General features: G+C 36.4%; 2 protein-coding genes across 2 annotated transcripts in view; one reads left to right on the forward strand and one right to left on the reverse strand.

Annotated features, from left to right (window-relative positions):
- Positions 1-6166, forward strand: part of ITGB3BP (integrin subunit beta 3 binding protein) — a 71382-nt gene extending 65216 nt beyond the window's left edge. The window contains exon 10 of the mRNA XM_049618869.1: positions 3099-6166. The gene's annotated coding sequence lies outside the window, so the exon portion shown is untranslated. The remainder of the gene's footprint in view (positions 1-3098) is intronic.
- Positions 6167-6168: 2 nt separating this feature from the next.
- ALG6 (ALG6 alpha-1,3-glucosyltransferase) overlaps positions 6169-17164 on the reverse strand; it is a 65929-nt gene continuing 54933 nt past the window's right edge. The window contains exons 13-15 of the mRNA XM_049617062.1: positions 14320-14388; positions 13992-14190; positions 6169-7363 (exon numbers count right to left, since the gene is read on the reverse strand). Coding sequence (XP_049473019.1) covers positions 7166-7363; positions 13992-14190; positions 14320-14388 — 466 coding nt within the window. The 3' untranslated portion in view covers positions 6169-7165. The remainder of the gene's footprint in view (positions 7364-13991; positions 14191-14319; positions 14389-17164) is intronic.

Below are 17164 nucleotides of genomic sequence, written 5' to 3' on the forward strand. Positions count from 1 at the left end.
TCCATGACCCCTGCACTAGTTTATTCCTTCATTACCTCTCATCCATATTATCCTCCCTATGGTAACCTGCCTCTCTGCCCCTTGCTCCCTTTCCCCTACAGCCTGTTCTGCTACTGGACAAATTATGCTTAAGAAGGTATCACTCTACCACGTTCACAGTAAAATCAAATTTATACTGACATTCAGAACTCTCCCTCATGTGACCACAGCTTTCCTTGTCCTTGTGCCTCAGTCCAGATTATGCACCATTCTTCAGGCACATTCCTCAGAGAGAATCTTTCTCATTCCCTTATCTTTATTCCTGTCTCCTTTGCTTGACATACGTTTTTCCCGTCATTGTCAAAAACTTACCCGTATTTCAAAACCTTCTTATAACTCGCCTTACATTAGGCTTCCTCAGGTCTCTCTTCCATGTTCTCTCATTTTGGCCTGTGCCCTAGAAACCTCTGACAGTCACAGTACTCCTGATACCGTTGTGGCCAGCTTCCCTGTCTGCACATCAGCTCCTGCCCTTTCACACTTCAGTGATTATTCCTCCTGACCTCTATTATTTACTGGGGGGAAATAACCCATACAGATTCACTCCCAGAGCCTTTAACAAACAAAGCCTTTATAAAATCATGTTAGAATAAGAGATACTGTGAGTAAGAGAGGCAGCAACCTATGGGTCACAGACATACAAAGACCAGCAAAGGGATGGTGGAAGCATGGTGTGGGTTAAATAGTAATAGGTGATACTGCAGGAGATATTGGGATACTTCATCTAGAAACAATTGGATAAATCATTTAGTTAACAAAAGTATATGGCTTAGTATAAACAAAGCACTTGCATAATGCCAACCTTTTAAAACCTAGTAGTCAAGCTAAAGATACAAGATTAATATTATACACATAAAATGATAATAATATAAGGCAAACTATAATAAGCAGTACAAATTCAAACCTCTCTCCCCTCTTCTTTCCAGGATTCTGACCAATAGCAAGTACAAAAAGGGACTAGGAGTCCAATGAGGATCAAAGTATCAACTTAATTAGTTGGAGGAATTGATAATCTCCAACGTGGCAGATCCTCTGGCAGAAACTTGGGGTAACTAATACAGATTGTGCCTAAGGCAGAAATGGAACCTCCTGTCTCCCACACTGAGTCTAAATCTTGAACCCTGTGAATCTAAACCTTGAACCTGAGGAGAAAGCCGGAACTTTGAAATAGACCTGCCTATGCTTGATTGCAGATGAGATAGATAAAATGGGCTGGTCTCTTTACAACATGAAATTAGGAAGCACAAAGATGCATTGGACTTGAGAGTAGACAGTGAAAGGGAAACTAATGGGAAAGAGTGTTGTGTAAAAAAAGTGACATATAATATTACTGGCAAAATGTGGACCAATGTTCTGGACTTTGGCCAGTCAAGTTTGTCACTCTTCCATGGAGTAAAGAGAGCAGAATAATTGACAGTTCCTTCCTCTTCAGACCTCCTAAGAACCAAATGAAGAATAAGCAATAGTATAGGAATATACAACAGACATACATCACCTCAGGATGGAGTGATTAGGTCGTTATTTAAGAGTTCATTCTTTGAAAATCAATTCTAGTTATTTCACTCTACATTATGTCTGACAGAGGACCTTCCAGACCCTAGTAATGGAAACTTTGTACTTTACTAAGAAGCTTGAATTTGAAAAACGGGTAATTTTGATGGGCTGTATAAACATACGAGGCAGAGAGAACAACATGAACAAAAAGGCAGAAAAGCAGAACGATTGAACAGTAGGTTCAACCACTTCATTGACAGTTATGATCACTAGGCTTAATAAGTTCAGACTTTCTTCATTAGGCAGAAGTGGACCAGTGAAGATTATTGTTTAGGGAAGTAACAATCCAAAATATATTTTAGAATATAGTTGTTATACGAAGGATGAATTCTGTCAAAATACTGCTCATGAACTGCGTCACTATGTCTCACTTGTATTTCATTTGTGTTCTGAGATATTCATCTCCAGAGCCAGTGTGGCAGTGTAGAGATAATACACATGCTATGCTCCCTTCTAGCCGTCATGATCAATCGATGAAACTTCTCTGCATGGTCTGGCATTATAACAGAGGACAGGATTTGGATTACACGTCCCGCACCAGCTCTGCTACCTACTTAGCTCTGTGGCCTTAAGTAAGGCACTTGGTTTCCCTAAATCTTAATTATAAAATGGGACTGATAAGATTTACCTTGTGAGATTGTACAGAATAAGCTTAACTAGCACCTCCCCCATAGTAACTATTTAATGATAGTCTTCCTTTCCTGAATGGTATTGTCATTAGTTCTGATAACTATGTATCAATAACCTACAGGGATATTAAGTCAATACTAGAGTGCTTAAAATCTTCTATAGGAATTCAGACCAGACGCAAGTTGGCAAGAGTTGGTTGTTAAGTTGGCAACCTACCTTCTTCTAGGACAAGAATATATGTGGACTCCCATGAATAGGAAAATATAGGGGACTACCATGCATTACTTCTTCATGGCTGCCGGTGTAAGCATGAATGGGGTATTTCAGGAATCAAAGGTCCACATGCCCTATGGGAAATGTGTCATCACTTGCCAATAGCTGCTCTTGTCAAAGACGTCCTCTCACACAAAGGTCCTAAGCCAAATGACAAGAACTTCTGCCACCACTAGGAGTCCCCAGAGGGACACTCGCTGAATAGGAATGTCAGTAAATACAGTCTCTTTTTTTGGGGGGCAGCTGTTGGAGGAAACACCTGCTGAAAGGACCCTTAAGGCTTACAGACAAAAGGCATGTAGATTTTGGTGTTTTCAGCAAGTAGATCATGTAGGAGTTTCAGAAATCTCTCAGAAGTACCTCAGATAAATCTTCACATAAAGTGAAGAGTGTGATGTCTGAGTAATCATACTGACAATTATTTGTGAAGGTGAATGTTGCTTAGAAGATTCAAAAATAAGCAAATGAGAGATTGCCAATATCTAAACTAGGTACCAAATTACATGGTAAATGGGTGTTTAAATCGTGTCTTAAGTAGTGTGAGATGCATGTTAATTTGGAAACTAATTCTTGATTTAACAATCATCTTTTATATCCTGCAGACATTTAGAAGAAATGCACTTACTACGGACACCAACTTCTTCTGCATCTGCCTGATCATATTTAAAGGAACAGAAGAAATGTAATTAATCTGCCCAGTAAATACCAGATCATAGCACTAGGCAGGTGTGTGTCTAGATAAAATTTCTTGCAGCTAATTTAAACTTTCTACACACAGCAGTAGATAATCTCAATGTAAATAATACATTTCTTCTTGACCCTTTAATGTAAGCCAACATGTAGAACAAGATCTTGACTTCAATTCTGTATCACATACACTTCTGTATACTTTTAGCATTTGTGGATAGACTTAGAACATTTATGAAAATGGCACCTTTGGTAAAACTGTATGTTTTAAAGCTCAGATTAAATCTAATGGTGAGTGGAATTAGGTACCACTTTCCCATTTAAAGCCCCAGATGTGTATTAATTAGATTTTTTACACTCATAGAATTTTTCAAGAAGTTTATTGTATAGCCACTGTCTCGGGGACGAGTCTTTATTATATTCTAGTTATTCCTATGTTTGTGCAGAAAAACTATTTCAATGTTTAAACATTTTTATACCTCCTTATATAGAATAGTGGAATGCATTTTTCAGTACATTTTAAAATATGAAGTTGTTCTTAAACTGAACTACACACTGTACTGAATTGAAAGGACCTTTCTTAGGGGTCAGGAATCATTTTGATTCCTTCCAAGTGATTTTGAAACATCATTTTAAATTTCTATTTTTCTGTGGTGTTATTTTGTATTATAATCATCTGTACTCTCACGAAACAAGGGGAAGAGGGTATCATAGGATGTGTTATAACTTGACAACACGGTTTTTTAAAACTTCTGTATTTTTCTTTGACCACTTCTGCAGGGGAAAAAATACTATTCCCTTGGTACTTGCCCTAAGTCTTGATAAAATTTGTGGAAGATACTACTGTATCATGAAATAAAAATACTGTATGAAAATCTGAAACAAAATTTAACTTATTTGAAAATAACTGATTTTCCATTTAGAGAAATTTCAGATTTACTTCTTAAAATGAAAATGGGTTTTAAGAACTATTAAATGACATAGATACTAAATAGTAACCCAATTAACTATTAAACCTAATTGCCTTCACTAATGACTTTATTGGTACTATTTAAATAAGACTTTTAAGATAATCTGCTAAATATTAAGAACAGTTTGTGATACAGTCCTTGTAATAGGATATTACCGAAAATATACCAAAAAGAATAATTCTTTTTGTGTTCTAGCACTGAAAACTAAGCTTAGGATGTAAAGCCAAAGCATATAAAGAAACTTACATTAGTCAGGAATTAAAGGGTTAAGAAGTAGTTTGGTTTCATATGTAATGCAAGTTATGTAGGTATGTGGTTAATGCTATTAAATCAGTTACTGTATGTTTGACCTCTTGATATACTAAGCTTTTGCCTTTCAGAACAGCTGGGTCTGCTAAGAATCATTTCCCAGTCCTCTTCATTGTAGATCAGATGACTCTCGCTTTATCACCCTTGGAGGCCACATGAAGGACAAAGCAGAAAGATCCACACACAAAACTAATGTTTATATGGGGGGGAGAGGGTGCGGCATGGAGGAAGGCGGGGGATACACTTGGCCCTGATCTTCCAATGAACATAACAGAAGAGAGACCAATTGAGACTTGAAACCCCTGTGTTACTCCAACCATTATTTAGTTACATCCTATCCATCTTTTACTCTTTCTATTGAACAGAGAGGCTCCTTTGGCTGCCCTGACTTTTGTAAATGTTTCACTCACTTAGTTGTGGTTTATCATTTGGACAGAATGCTACATCTGGGATTTTTCTCCCCTCCTTAAGGCCTCAAAGGAAAATGGCTTCTGTATGCTTCATATTTGATACATGAACATACACCCTGTTCTCTTCATTTTAAGAAGCAAACCTGAGTTTATTGGCAACAGAGAAAACTGCATTTCTTAGAAAGGGCCCTTCCCTCTAAAATGAACTTGAAAATAACTTAGAAGGGTTCATTTTTTTGACAGATTAGTGAAGTGAGAAATCTTTAATATTTTTGCATTACCTAAATATCTTTATATTTAGATATCCCAGTAATCCTGTCACTGAAATACTTTAGAATTGTCTATTTCTGTGTTAATTCATCACTGGACATTTTTGGTATTTGGACATTTGTTTTTTAAATTTTTTAATGTTTATTTTTGAGACAGAAAACAAAGCAGGGGAGGGGCACAGAGAGAGGAAGACACAGAATCTGAAGCAGGCTCCAGGCTCTGAGCTGTCAGCACAGAGCCCAACACAGAGCTTGAACCCACGAACCATGAGAAGTCAGACGCTTAACCAACTGAGCCATCCAGGTGCCATTTTTGGTATTTTGGAACCTAATCCAAGTTCAGAGTGGACTCTTCTTAAATTGGTTTCTAACAGATAGTTAAGACATACTTGACTTATAATTGCTACAAGTCTCCATAACAGCTACAATGTTAACTCAATATGATTAGGTTAAATCATCTAGAAAATGTATATTTAAAGAATTTGCCCATAACATCCTTTGAATATGTACATATTCTATTAATATTTACATAATACTTTTTCAAATAATGTTTCTCTGTTCCAGTTATTTAGAAGTTAGAACTTCCTCATCATTGATTTAAATCAACATCCTGTGTTAAACCTATGTATGCTATTCCAAAAAATAAAAAATAAAAAAAATAGGACTACACCAGCCAGCCAAGATGCTGACATTTGGGCACAGTGATTACAGATGGTGACCATGGACAGCAGTGTTCCTGCTGATTCGGCAGTGATTCAAGGCTGCTTTTCTGTGCTGACCTGCCCTTTGAGTCTTTATGCACATTTGCTTCGAAAAAGAAATACTTCCTGATTTTTGCTTTGTCTAAATCTATATACTTCCTTTATCAGACTTAGAAGTACATACCTTCTTGTATCAGCCTGTGGCTGTCCATGTCTAGAACCAAATTTTCTTTGTGTATATGTGTTCATTGTTTTAAAATGTATCACCAGTCAATATACTTTAATGGCTATCTTATGAAAGAAATATATTCATTAAAAACACATGTTGATGTGAAAATAATTGTTTTATTCTTATCACAGAGTAAAGACAACACATCTAGACAACACATCTTTGCATAAGAAACTATAACATCGATATGATACATTTTTACCAATTGAATATGATAGTAAAGATGAGCTTCTCCTAATATAGAATGATACATTATTAACAGAGCCAAGTCAATATGAAACATGATATGAATCAATGCTATGGAAGTGGTTATCCTGAACCACATCACAACAACAACAATAAAAAGATCAGAAGGATGAAATCCTGCATAAGACCATTTAACTTAGAATGATCCTGGAAGTTTAGAACTAGTGATCATGAGTAATTAAAAAGACATCACTCAAACCACTTAGATTTAAATTCAAGAAAATTCACTGTTAAATTGCATTTAAGTAAATCGGCATTTTGGAAAAAATAACATGGTTTAACCTCTCTGCCTGTTAAAAAGAAATTCAAATTTGTACCATGTAATGAGGCATGTTCAAACTTCAAGCAGTTTAAATTGCCTTCCTACAGTCATTTAAAAGATTGTCACAAATTTAAACCCTGAGATAGATATCTAAAGAATGAATACACATTACTTGTATTCCAAGGAAGGAAAATGAAATTTAAATACCAAAATTAGTAATTTCCTTTAAAAAGAAGGGTTAAATTCTCCCAGTAAGTTCACTGGATTTGCAGATTTTCTTTAAGACAACAACTTGTATATTTCCTGAGTAAATACTGGGATTAAGGGCATTTTCTCTTATTTTCCCACTTGGATAACTGAGTATTATAAAACTACAGTATGTCTTGGCCACTCAATAGTTAGAAAATAAAAGCCTCCACTGGGCTTGGATCCCATATAGATTTATTTTGTATAGACAACAATGACTTTTCACCATCTTTTTCCTGTAATTCCATGATCCTCAAAATGATAATTTTATTTATACACAGCAAAAAGTTCAAAAACCGTTTAAGCACTGTTAATATTTTCACGTGTTTGCAGATGTACCTAGTTGATTTTCTTCTGGTTTCTTCCACTTTTGGAATCCCACATGATTATAATGTTAAAGTAGACTAAGAAGAACAGGAAATGTAAGCAGGATACAAAACAAACCAATACAGAAAATAAGTCCGGTAATTTCTGAGGAGGATCCAGTGTGACAGTTATCAGTGTCAGAAGTACCATAGTGATGACTGAGATAAGAAACTACAAGGAGGGAAAAAACAAATTACTCAATAATATAAAAGATTAAATGTACTGGTAACATTTACTTATAGCTGTAAGTGAGCAGAACTGAAGGTGAAGGGTGGGACTCCAATCTCTTCTAATGGTGGATTTCTTCCTCCTAGGCTGCATGTTAGAATCATCAGTGGAGGGTTAAAAATCTCTATGACCAGGCCATACTTCAGACCAATTAAATCAGTTTCTAGGGTAGGCCTCAGGATTTAAAGGCTTCCACGTGATTCCCATGTGTAGCCAAAGCCTGAGAATTCCTGTCATACTTAATACCGCCCAAGTACTTAAAAGTTACCTGGAACAGACAATACTGCTAGTCAGGGTTAAATTTAAGCTACACTCCAGGGCCCTGAGTCCTTATAAAATATAAAGTTCTAAGCTAATCTAAGAACCCATCTATAAAAAACTTCCATGGCAAATAGTAATATTTCATGTTCATGCAACATTCAATGAGCTAATGCTGTAGTAAATCATGGTGGGGCATATGAAAGAAAATGTAATCTTCTGGCCTCAAAGAGTTTTCAATTTAATTAGGGAAATGCATGAACTAGTTAAAATCACAAGGTCACATTTTATTAAAGGCCAAAATGAGTAGTAAAAATACTGCATTTATTGTAATTGTGTAGCAGTCAGTTTTCTTGACACAGAAGCTGCTTAAGTAAATGTTCTATATTTCCACATTTACTTTGTTTTCTAAGCAAGCAGTGAGAAACCATTGCTGGTGACTTTCATGAAGAAGGTGGGACAAAAATGGAACCCTAAAAGATGTTTTAATGGCAGGATTTAACGACCTGAATAGAGTATGCAGTGCTCATTCCAGAGCTTAGGGATAGTAACCAAAAAAGACTCAGACAGGTGTAAACGGCTACAAATACCCTCCAAAGGGAAAATCCCCTGAGTCAATCTTAGTGTAAAGTGAAATCTAACTTCTGAATTGAAATAATCAAATTTAAAGTTTCAAACTTAAGAAATACAGGGCTGGTTGAAATATCATGATACTATGATGCTGAATCAGTGTTAAGGGACATACTAAAATTCCTTCCATTTTAAACAAACTCTAGCTATTACCCCATTTGCTCCTATTTACAGCAAAGTTTCCCAAAGGAGTTGCCTATAACTTAATGCATCCAATTCTCCTCCCATTTCATTAGTAAATCCACACCAATTAGACTTTCACCTCAGTTGCTCCAATGAAACTGCCCTGATCAAAGATCCATAATGACTTCCACTGGTTATTTCTTATCACCTTATTTGATCTCTCAACAGCATGTGAAATAGCACATTACTCCCATCTCCCTGACACACTTCCTTCACTTGACTTCCATAACACCATACTCTCCTACTGTTAATCCTCCACCAGTTAATCCTTCTCAGACAACTCTGATGGCTCCTTATGTCCCCTACCTCTATGTACTGTAGTATCCCAAGACTCAGTACTTAGTCATCTTCTATACTCACACCTTTTGTGAGCTCATCCAGCCTGGACCTCTCTCCCCTAAACTCCAGACTCATATTCAAATGGACATATAATAAGCATCTAAAAATATGCACACAAGCTATCCTTAGTAAGATTAACAGCTGACTTCTCATCAGAAAACATTGAGGCCACAAGGCAGTAAGATGGATGACATTCAAATTGCTGAAAGAAAAAGACAATTCCATTTCTAGCAAAAATACCCCTCAAAAACAGGAAAAATCAACATAAAGCACAGTTGATACATTTGAAAACACTGAGATAATACAAGTATGTTCTCTAAATACATTGGAATTTTTAAAAATTTTTTAATGTTTGCTTATTTTTGAGAGACAGAGTAAGAGCAGGGGAGGGGCAAAGAAATAGGGTGACACAGAATCTGAAGCAGGCTCTAGGCTCTAACCTGTCAGCATGGAGCCCAATGCGGGGCTTGAACTCACGAACCGTGAGATCATGACCTGAGCCAAAGTCATTTGACCGACCGAGCCACCCAGGCACTCCATAAACACATTGGAATTAAATGAGAATACAAAAACAGGAAGAAATCTGGGAAATCCCCAAATATTTGGAAACTGAACAAGTTTCTAAGTAATTCATGAACCAAAGAAGAAATCACAATGGAAATGGACTATATTTTTAACTCAACAGAAAAGCAAATGTCAAAATTTATGGAAAGCTGGCTTAATATGACATAGTAAAATTTACAGGTTTGAATGCCTCTATAAAAATGGAAGAAAATTTTTAAATCAATCACCTGAATTTGAAATTTAAGAAACTAGATAAAGAGTAAACCAAACCAAAGGCAGCAGGAGAAAGAAGAAAATTAGAACCAAATCAATGAAATAGAAAACAGAACACCAGGGGTGCCTGGGTGGCTCAGTTGGTTAAAGTGTACAACTCTTGATTTTGGCTCAGGTCATGATCTTGCAGTTTGTGGGTTCGAGTCCCGTGTCAGGCTCCATACTGACAGCTCAGGGCCTGGCGCCTACTTTGGATTCTGTGTCTCCCTCTCTCTCTGCCCCTCACCCCCGCCCCCCACCCCCACCCCCTGCTTGCACTCTTTCTCTTTCAAAAATAAATAAACGTTAAAAAAATTTTTTTTAAAGTCAAGTGTATCTGTATACAGTAGTAATGAACATTATAAAAACAAAATTAAGAAAACAATTCCATTTAGAAAAACATCATAAAGAATACTTAGAAATAAATTTAACATAAGTACATAAGACCCGTACACTGTTGAAGAAAATTACAGATTTTCTAAATTAATGGGAATGTATACTATGTTCATGGATTTGGAAGACTAAATCTTATTAAGATGGCAATATTCCACAAATTGATATACAGAATCAAAGTAATCCTTATCAAAATCTCAGCTGGGCTTTTGGAGAAATTGACAAGCTGATGCAAAAAGTGATATGGAACATAAAATAGCTAAAACAATCATGAGAAACAACAAAGTTGGAGGGCTCACGTTCTGAATTTTAAAACTAACTACAGAGCTATAGTAATGAAGACAGTGTAGTACTGGCATAATGATACACATATGTATCTGTGGAATAGGATTGATTTAGGATCAATTGATTTTTAGGATCCTTATATTTAGGATCAGTTGATTTTCTTTTTTTTTTTTTTTTTATTATTTTTTAAACTTTTTAAATGTTTATTATTTTTGAGAGAAAGAGACAGAGAGCAAGCAGGCAAGGGGCAGCAGAGAGAGAGGGAGACACAGAATCGGAAGCAGGCTCCAGGCTCTGAGCTGTCAGCACAGAGCCCGACGTGGGGCTTGAACTCACAGACTGCGAGATCATGACCTAAGCTGAAGTCAGCCACTTAACTGACTGAGCCACCCAGGCGCCCCATGGATCAGTTGATTTTCAACAAAGGTACCAACACAATTCATTGGTGCTGGAACAACTGAATAAAGTTGGACTCCTACCTCACAGCATATATGAAAATTAACTCAAAGAGAATCAGTGACCTAAAATTAAAACATTTAAGATTTTTTTGTTAAGTAATCTCTACACCCAATGTGGAGCTCAAACTCACGACCCTGAGATCAAGAGTTACTCCTCTGGGAATGCAAGCTGGTGTAGTCACTCTGGAAAACAGTATGGAGGTTCCTCAAAAAATGAAAAATAGAACTACCCTATGACCCAGCAATTGCACTACTAGGTAATTATCCAAAGGATACAGGTGTGCTGTTTCGAAGGGACACATACACCCCAATGTTTATAGCAGCACTATCAACAATAGCCAAAGTATGGAAAGAGCCCAAATGTCCATCGATGGGTGAATGGATAAAGAAGATGTGGTATATATATAAATGGGAGTATTACTCGGCAATCAAAAAGAATGAAATCTTGCCATTTGCAACTACGTGGATGGAACTGGAGGGTATTATGCTAAGCGAAATTAGTCACAGAAAGACAAATATCATATGACTTCACTCATATGAGGACTTTAAGAGACAAAACAGATGAACATAAGGGAAGGGAAACAAAAATAATATAAAAACAGGGAGGGGGACAAAAGCGTAAGAGACTCTTAAATATGGAGAACAAACAGAGGGTTACTGGAGGGGTTGTGGGATGGGGGATGGGCTAAATGGGTAAGGGGCATTAAGGAATCTACTCCTGAAATCACTGTTGCACTATATGCTAAATAATTTGGATGTAAATGTAAAAAAAAGAAAAGAAAAATGCAAATCAAAATGCATTAGGGTGATTAAAAAGACAGTAACGAGTGTCAGTGAGGATGTGGAGATACTGGAACCCTTATAACACTGCTGATGGGATTGTAAAATGGTATGCAAACCTTGGAAGACAGCCTGACAGCTTCTCAAAATGTTGAACATAGAATAACTAGCAATTCTACTTCTAGGAATATCCTCAAGGTATCTGAAGACATATCACCACACAAAAACCTATACATGGATGTTCACAGCTATTATTCATAATAACCAAAAGGTAGAAAGAGCCTACATATCCATCAACTGATGAATGGATAAAGAAATTGTGGTGTATCCATATAACTGAATAGTTTTTAGCCATAAAAAGTAATGAAGTACTGATACATGCTACAACATAGTTGAACCCTGAAAACATGCCCAGTGAAAGGAACCAGTCACAAAAGACCACATTTCATATGATTCCATTTATATGAAATATCCAGAATAGGCAAATCCATACACACAAAAGTAGTATGTCAAGGGTTGGGGAGAAGGGGCAGAAAGCAACTGCTAATGGGTACAGGGTTTATTTTTGGAGTGATGAAATGTCCTAATACTAGATAGTGATAATGATTACACAACTCTGTGCATAATACTAAAAGACACTGAATTATACACCATAAAAAGGTGAATTTTGTGTTGAACTTCAATATAATTGCTATTAAACAAAATAAAGGTCCTCTAAATACACCCAGTTGCAATAGCCATAGGATAAAATTTCACGCTTTTGTGGATTTTTTTTAAACTTGTACTTTGCCATATAAAGATCTCCTAGAGAGCTAAGCCTGTCAAGTGATTTGTTTTGTTTTGTTTTGAACTAAAGAATAAACTGAAGTTGTGTTTGTAAAAAAAAATAATAATAAAAATGAAAATAGTTACACACTCCTCCAACTGAGCTAGCCAGGTGCCCCCTCGAGATGAAAATAAAACTCTCAAAAGAAAACATAAGGGTAAGTCATGACCTTTACAAAATGGTTTCTTAGATAAGACATCAAAAGCACAGGGCATCTGGCTGACTCAGTCAGTAGAGCATGCAACGCTTGAACCCAGGGTCGTGAGTTCAAACCCCAGGAGGGAAACAGAGCTTACTTTAAAAAAAAAAAAAACAAAATATAACAACAACAAAAGACAAAGAAATAGACATATTGGACTTCATAAAAATCAAAAAAAAACTTTCATGCTGGAAACAATACCATTAACAAGTGAAGGAGGAACCTACAGATTATGAAAAAAATATTTGCAAGTCCTATCTAGTAAGGGACCTGTATCAAGAATGTATAAAGAACTCTTACAACTCAAAAATAAAAAGGCAACCCAATTAAAAATGGGCAAAGTATTTGAATAAGCATTTCTTCAAAGAAGATATACAAATGGCCAATAAGCAAAAAAAAAGATGCTCAACATAATTAGTAACTAGGAAAATACAAATCAAAACCTCACTGAGACTTCACTCCCACCAGGACAGCTATAATAAAAAAGACAGTAACAAGTACCATCATGAATATGGAGAAATTAGAACCGGCATATATTGCTGGTGGGAATGTAAAATCATGTAGCACTTTGGCCAACAGTTTCTCAAAATGTTAAACACAGAACTACCACTCCTAAGGGTACATTCAAGGGAAATGAAAACAATATGCTGATAAATTTATACACAAACCTTCAGAGCAGCATTATTCACAACAGCCAAAAAGTGGGATCAACCTAATGCCCATCAACTGATGAATAAACAAAATGTGCTGTATCTATTAAAATGAAATATAGTATGGAAATAAAAAATAATGAAGTACTGATACATGCTACAACACAGATGAACCTCAAAAACGTTATGCTAAGTGAAAGTAGCCAGTCACAAAAGACTATATTTCCTATGATTCCATGTTATGGACTGAACTATGTCCCGGCAAAATTCATGTTGCAGCCCCAACCCCAATGTGACTACATTTGGAATCACAAACTTTAGGAAGCTTAAATGAGGTCATAAGGGTGGGACCCTAATTTGATAGGACCAGTGTCCTTATAAGAAGAGGAAGAGAAAAAACATTTTTTTAAATAAATTTTTAAAAAATAATAAATAAAAAGAAGAGGAAGAAACACCAAAGTCTCTACACACCCACACAAAGAAGCAGCCACATGAGGACACAGCAAGGTTGCCTATAACCCAGAAAGAGAGACCTCACCAGAAACCTTGATGAGGCACCTTGATTTTGGACTTCTAACCTCTAGAACTGTAAGAAAATAAATTTCTGTTGCGTCAGCCATCTGGTCTGTGGTATTTTGCTATGGCAGCCCTAGCAGAATAATACATTCCACTTATATAAAAGAAAAAAGGTATTACATTTTTTTTTTAAATAGTGCCATGCTAAGTACCATTCCTTAAAATCTGAACAACTTACCAAATATTGTATAATTCTGGAAAGAAATGTAAAACATGGAAGATATTTCCTAACAGAAAGGGAAAAGGATTTCAACTGAAGTTCTTCTTCAGAAGTCTTTTCAAATATTGAAAAGGAAGTTGCACAAGCTATAAAAAATGCGATCGTTGTCACAACTAAGGGCATTAGGAGTTCATCCTTCAGTAGAAGAGGTAGCATACTGTAAGGGAAAAACAGAAAAAACATCAAAAGAGAATTGCCAGTTCAAACCACATCACTCTGAAAAAAGTTTTAAATGAGTTTATAAGAAGTATACTGAAAATACTATATGAATATTGGTTTGACTCACCTAAATGTTGACACAAGTAAAAACCAGGTAGACATAAAAGGAATTTCACTTAAAACTAAGCAGACTGGTCTAAAATGATAAAGAAAAAAAAATATTTTAATCTGACAGAATTTCAATTCTTGTGAAAAATATAAATACATTTTATCTGTCTGATCTTCAGGGTAGCTAAACAAACAAACAAACAAACAAATAAAAAACAGCCAGTAAGGTCTCCATATAGATCACTGATTCATTTTTTTTAATACCTATCAATTCAAACTAAGTGAGTCTAAACATAGAGAAGGTATCTACTCCTCATAATAACTGAAAAACTGCTTCTTTCAATATTCCATTAATGGAACATTTTTTTTCTGGCCTACAAACAGCAGCTTAAAGAAAGGATCAGATAAACAGATCCAAACATTCAGAGATAGAGTTTTTTCGTGTTTCATCCTACTTGGGAAATAAATCAATTTCCAGTATAGTGGTATTCAAACTTCTTTTGTATGATCCTCCATGATACATATTACTAATATAAGTTAAAAATTAAAGTTGTAACAGACAAGATCATCTTCTGCCACTGAAGCAAGAACAACAGAGATAAAACTTACAAGAGGAAACAAGCTGATAATGGTAGAATAAAAGAAAAGAGGGGAAAAAAGTAAGAAGCAGCTACAGGAAAAGAACAATAGTATAGGAAGAGGAAGCATAATGCCAATAAAAGGAACTTTATTATAGAGTTTAGGATTATGGGTCCCAACTCTGTGACCTTACCACCCACCCTGGTCTCATTACCTTCTGGATTCTACTGTGGCAATGTTCAAGTAGAAGAGGACCTGAGTCTTAGTCCCATCTCTGCCACTTATTACTGTATGACTTTGAACAAATGATTAATTTAGCCTTTTTTTCTTATGTATAAATGGAAATAATAATACTTGTATTGTTAAGTAGTTGAAAGAACTCTTTTACTAGTATTACCTAATTTTTTAACATGATTATTTCTGTGTTTCTAACGTTTACTACTGATTGTGGTACATTACTTGTGTACAATACTTGTTGTTATAGTTGTTTTGGGTCTCCTTATTTTAGAAGCTTTAAGCATTCTCCTTTTTAGAAGGATGACTTTCCCCCATATCAACTAGCATATGAGATGTAAAGTGTGGGGTTACAAACCAATTGAAAACTACTGCACTAAAAGAAAATACTAGAACTTTCAGTTTCACTGCTTGATGCTTTTTAAATCAGAATGTATTTATGTTAAAAATATACACATAGTAGGTGCTCAATAAACATTTCTCTTTCTGGGTCAAAACTCCCATTTATTCATTCAATATTCATTTACTGAATATAAGCATTTGTGGAAAACTTATTACGTATAAGCACTACTCTGAAAGGAATACAAAGAGGAATATAACTCAGCCCTTGACCTCAAGGTACTTAATATTTATAATCAAGTACCGAAATCCTCTGCATCCTCAACCTCTTTGAATCTTTCCCTTTATCGCCTTGTTCAAAACAAACCTTGGCTCCCTCCCGCTGAGGAAAATGCTGTCCCTCTGCCCTCTCAACTGTGCCTGTTTTGTTGTTTCCACAGCCTTCAAACAAATGGACCCAGAGGGAGATAGCATCCTTGGTCTTTATCACTTCTTCCACACCAGTTCTCCCTCTCTCCGCCCGACCAGTCTCCACCTTTGAATCTCATGTCATCGGGCTTCATCCCTATTAGTCCTCATCTTTGTTACCATCCACCAACCACAAGGTCACTTCCCTCATTACTCAATCATTTCAACTCCTTCCTGTCACTCTCTACAACCCTACTCATCTTAATTCCTGGCAATTTTTACATAGACATAAGTGATCTTCCAACATCCTGACTTCTCATTTGCTGGAGCTCCTCTCTTCTGGTGATCACATCTTCATCCCTACACCTTAGGGTCATACTCAGGACTGCAAACCCTCCATAATCACAACCCATCAACTGCATCCTGACCACTATCTCCTACATTTTCAGCACTCCAAACTCCAAACAATCTTTTATCCCATCAAGACTTTCAATCCATTATTCCTACCACCTTTTCACTTTGCCTCACTCCTTTGAAGTCTTTCCCCCTTCTTAACCAAGCAGTTTAAATTCTAAGGTCAATCATTATAATACCGCCCTGCATTCACTCGTAAGCCCCGAGCAAGCCCATTATCCTCACTAGACAAAACCATAAACCTGGAAAGACCCAACTCTCCACTTGTACTTATTCCAACCATAGTGAGGAACTGCTCTTGAGAAAAACATTTACCCACACTATTTTCACTTTAAATATATGATCATGATATTCGAGTGTGTCCAACACCTACTATGTATTTCTCTAGTCTGTTCACATTCTGTGTCTCCTTAGAATAATTCACACCTTCTCTCTCCTCATAATCCCCAAAGCTCCAACACATTCTTGCCCAATGGCCTTGCCTTCCACTTCACTGAGAAAACTGAAGCAATTAAAAGAACTTTCACAGATGCCACCATCACATCTACTCTCTCCCCAGCATCTGTACCTATCTACCCTATTCCCTCTATTTATTAAAATGAAAACTCATGCATCTGTCCAATGCCAGTTCCATTTGTGCTCTAGGTCCTATCCCACCTCCCTTTCCAAGGAATTTGCTCCAACAACTCCTACCTCCCTCCTCTATCATCAATGTTCCCTCTCTACTGACCATTCCCACACCATGATTTCTCCTATCTTAAAACAAACGGGTACATGAGTGGCTCAGTCAGTTGAGCATCTGACTCTTGTGAGATCAGGTCATGATCTCACAGTTTGTGGGTTCGAGCCCTGAATTGGGCTTTGTGCTGACAGTGCAGCGCCTGCTTGGG

This window comes from Panthera uncia, assembly GCF_023721935.1.
Source record: "Panthera uncia isolate 11264 chromosome C1 unlocalized genomic scaffold, Puncia_PCG_1.0 HiC_scaffold_4, whole genome shotgun sequence".
NCBI classification, from domain to species: domain Eukaryota; kingdom Metazoa; phylum Chordata; class Mammalia; order Carnivora; family Felidae; genus Panthera; species Panthera uncia.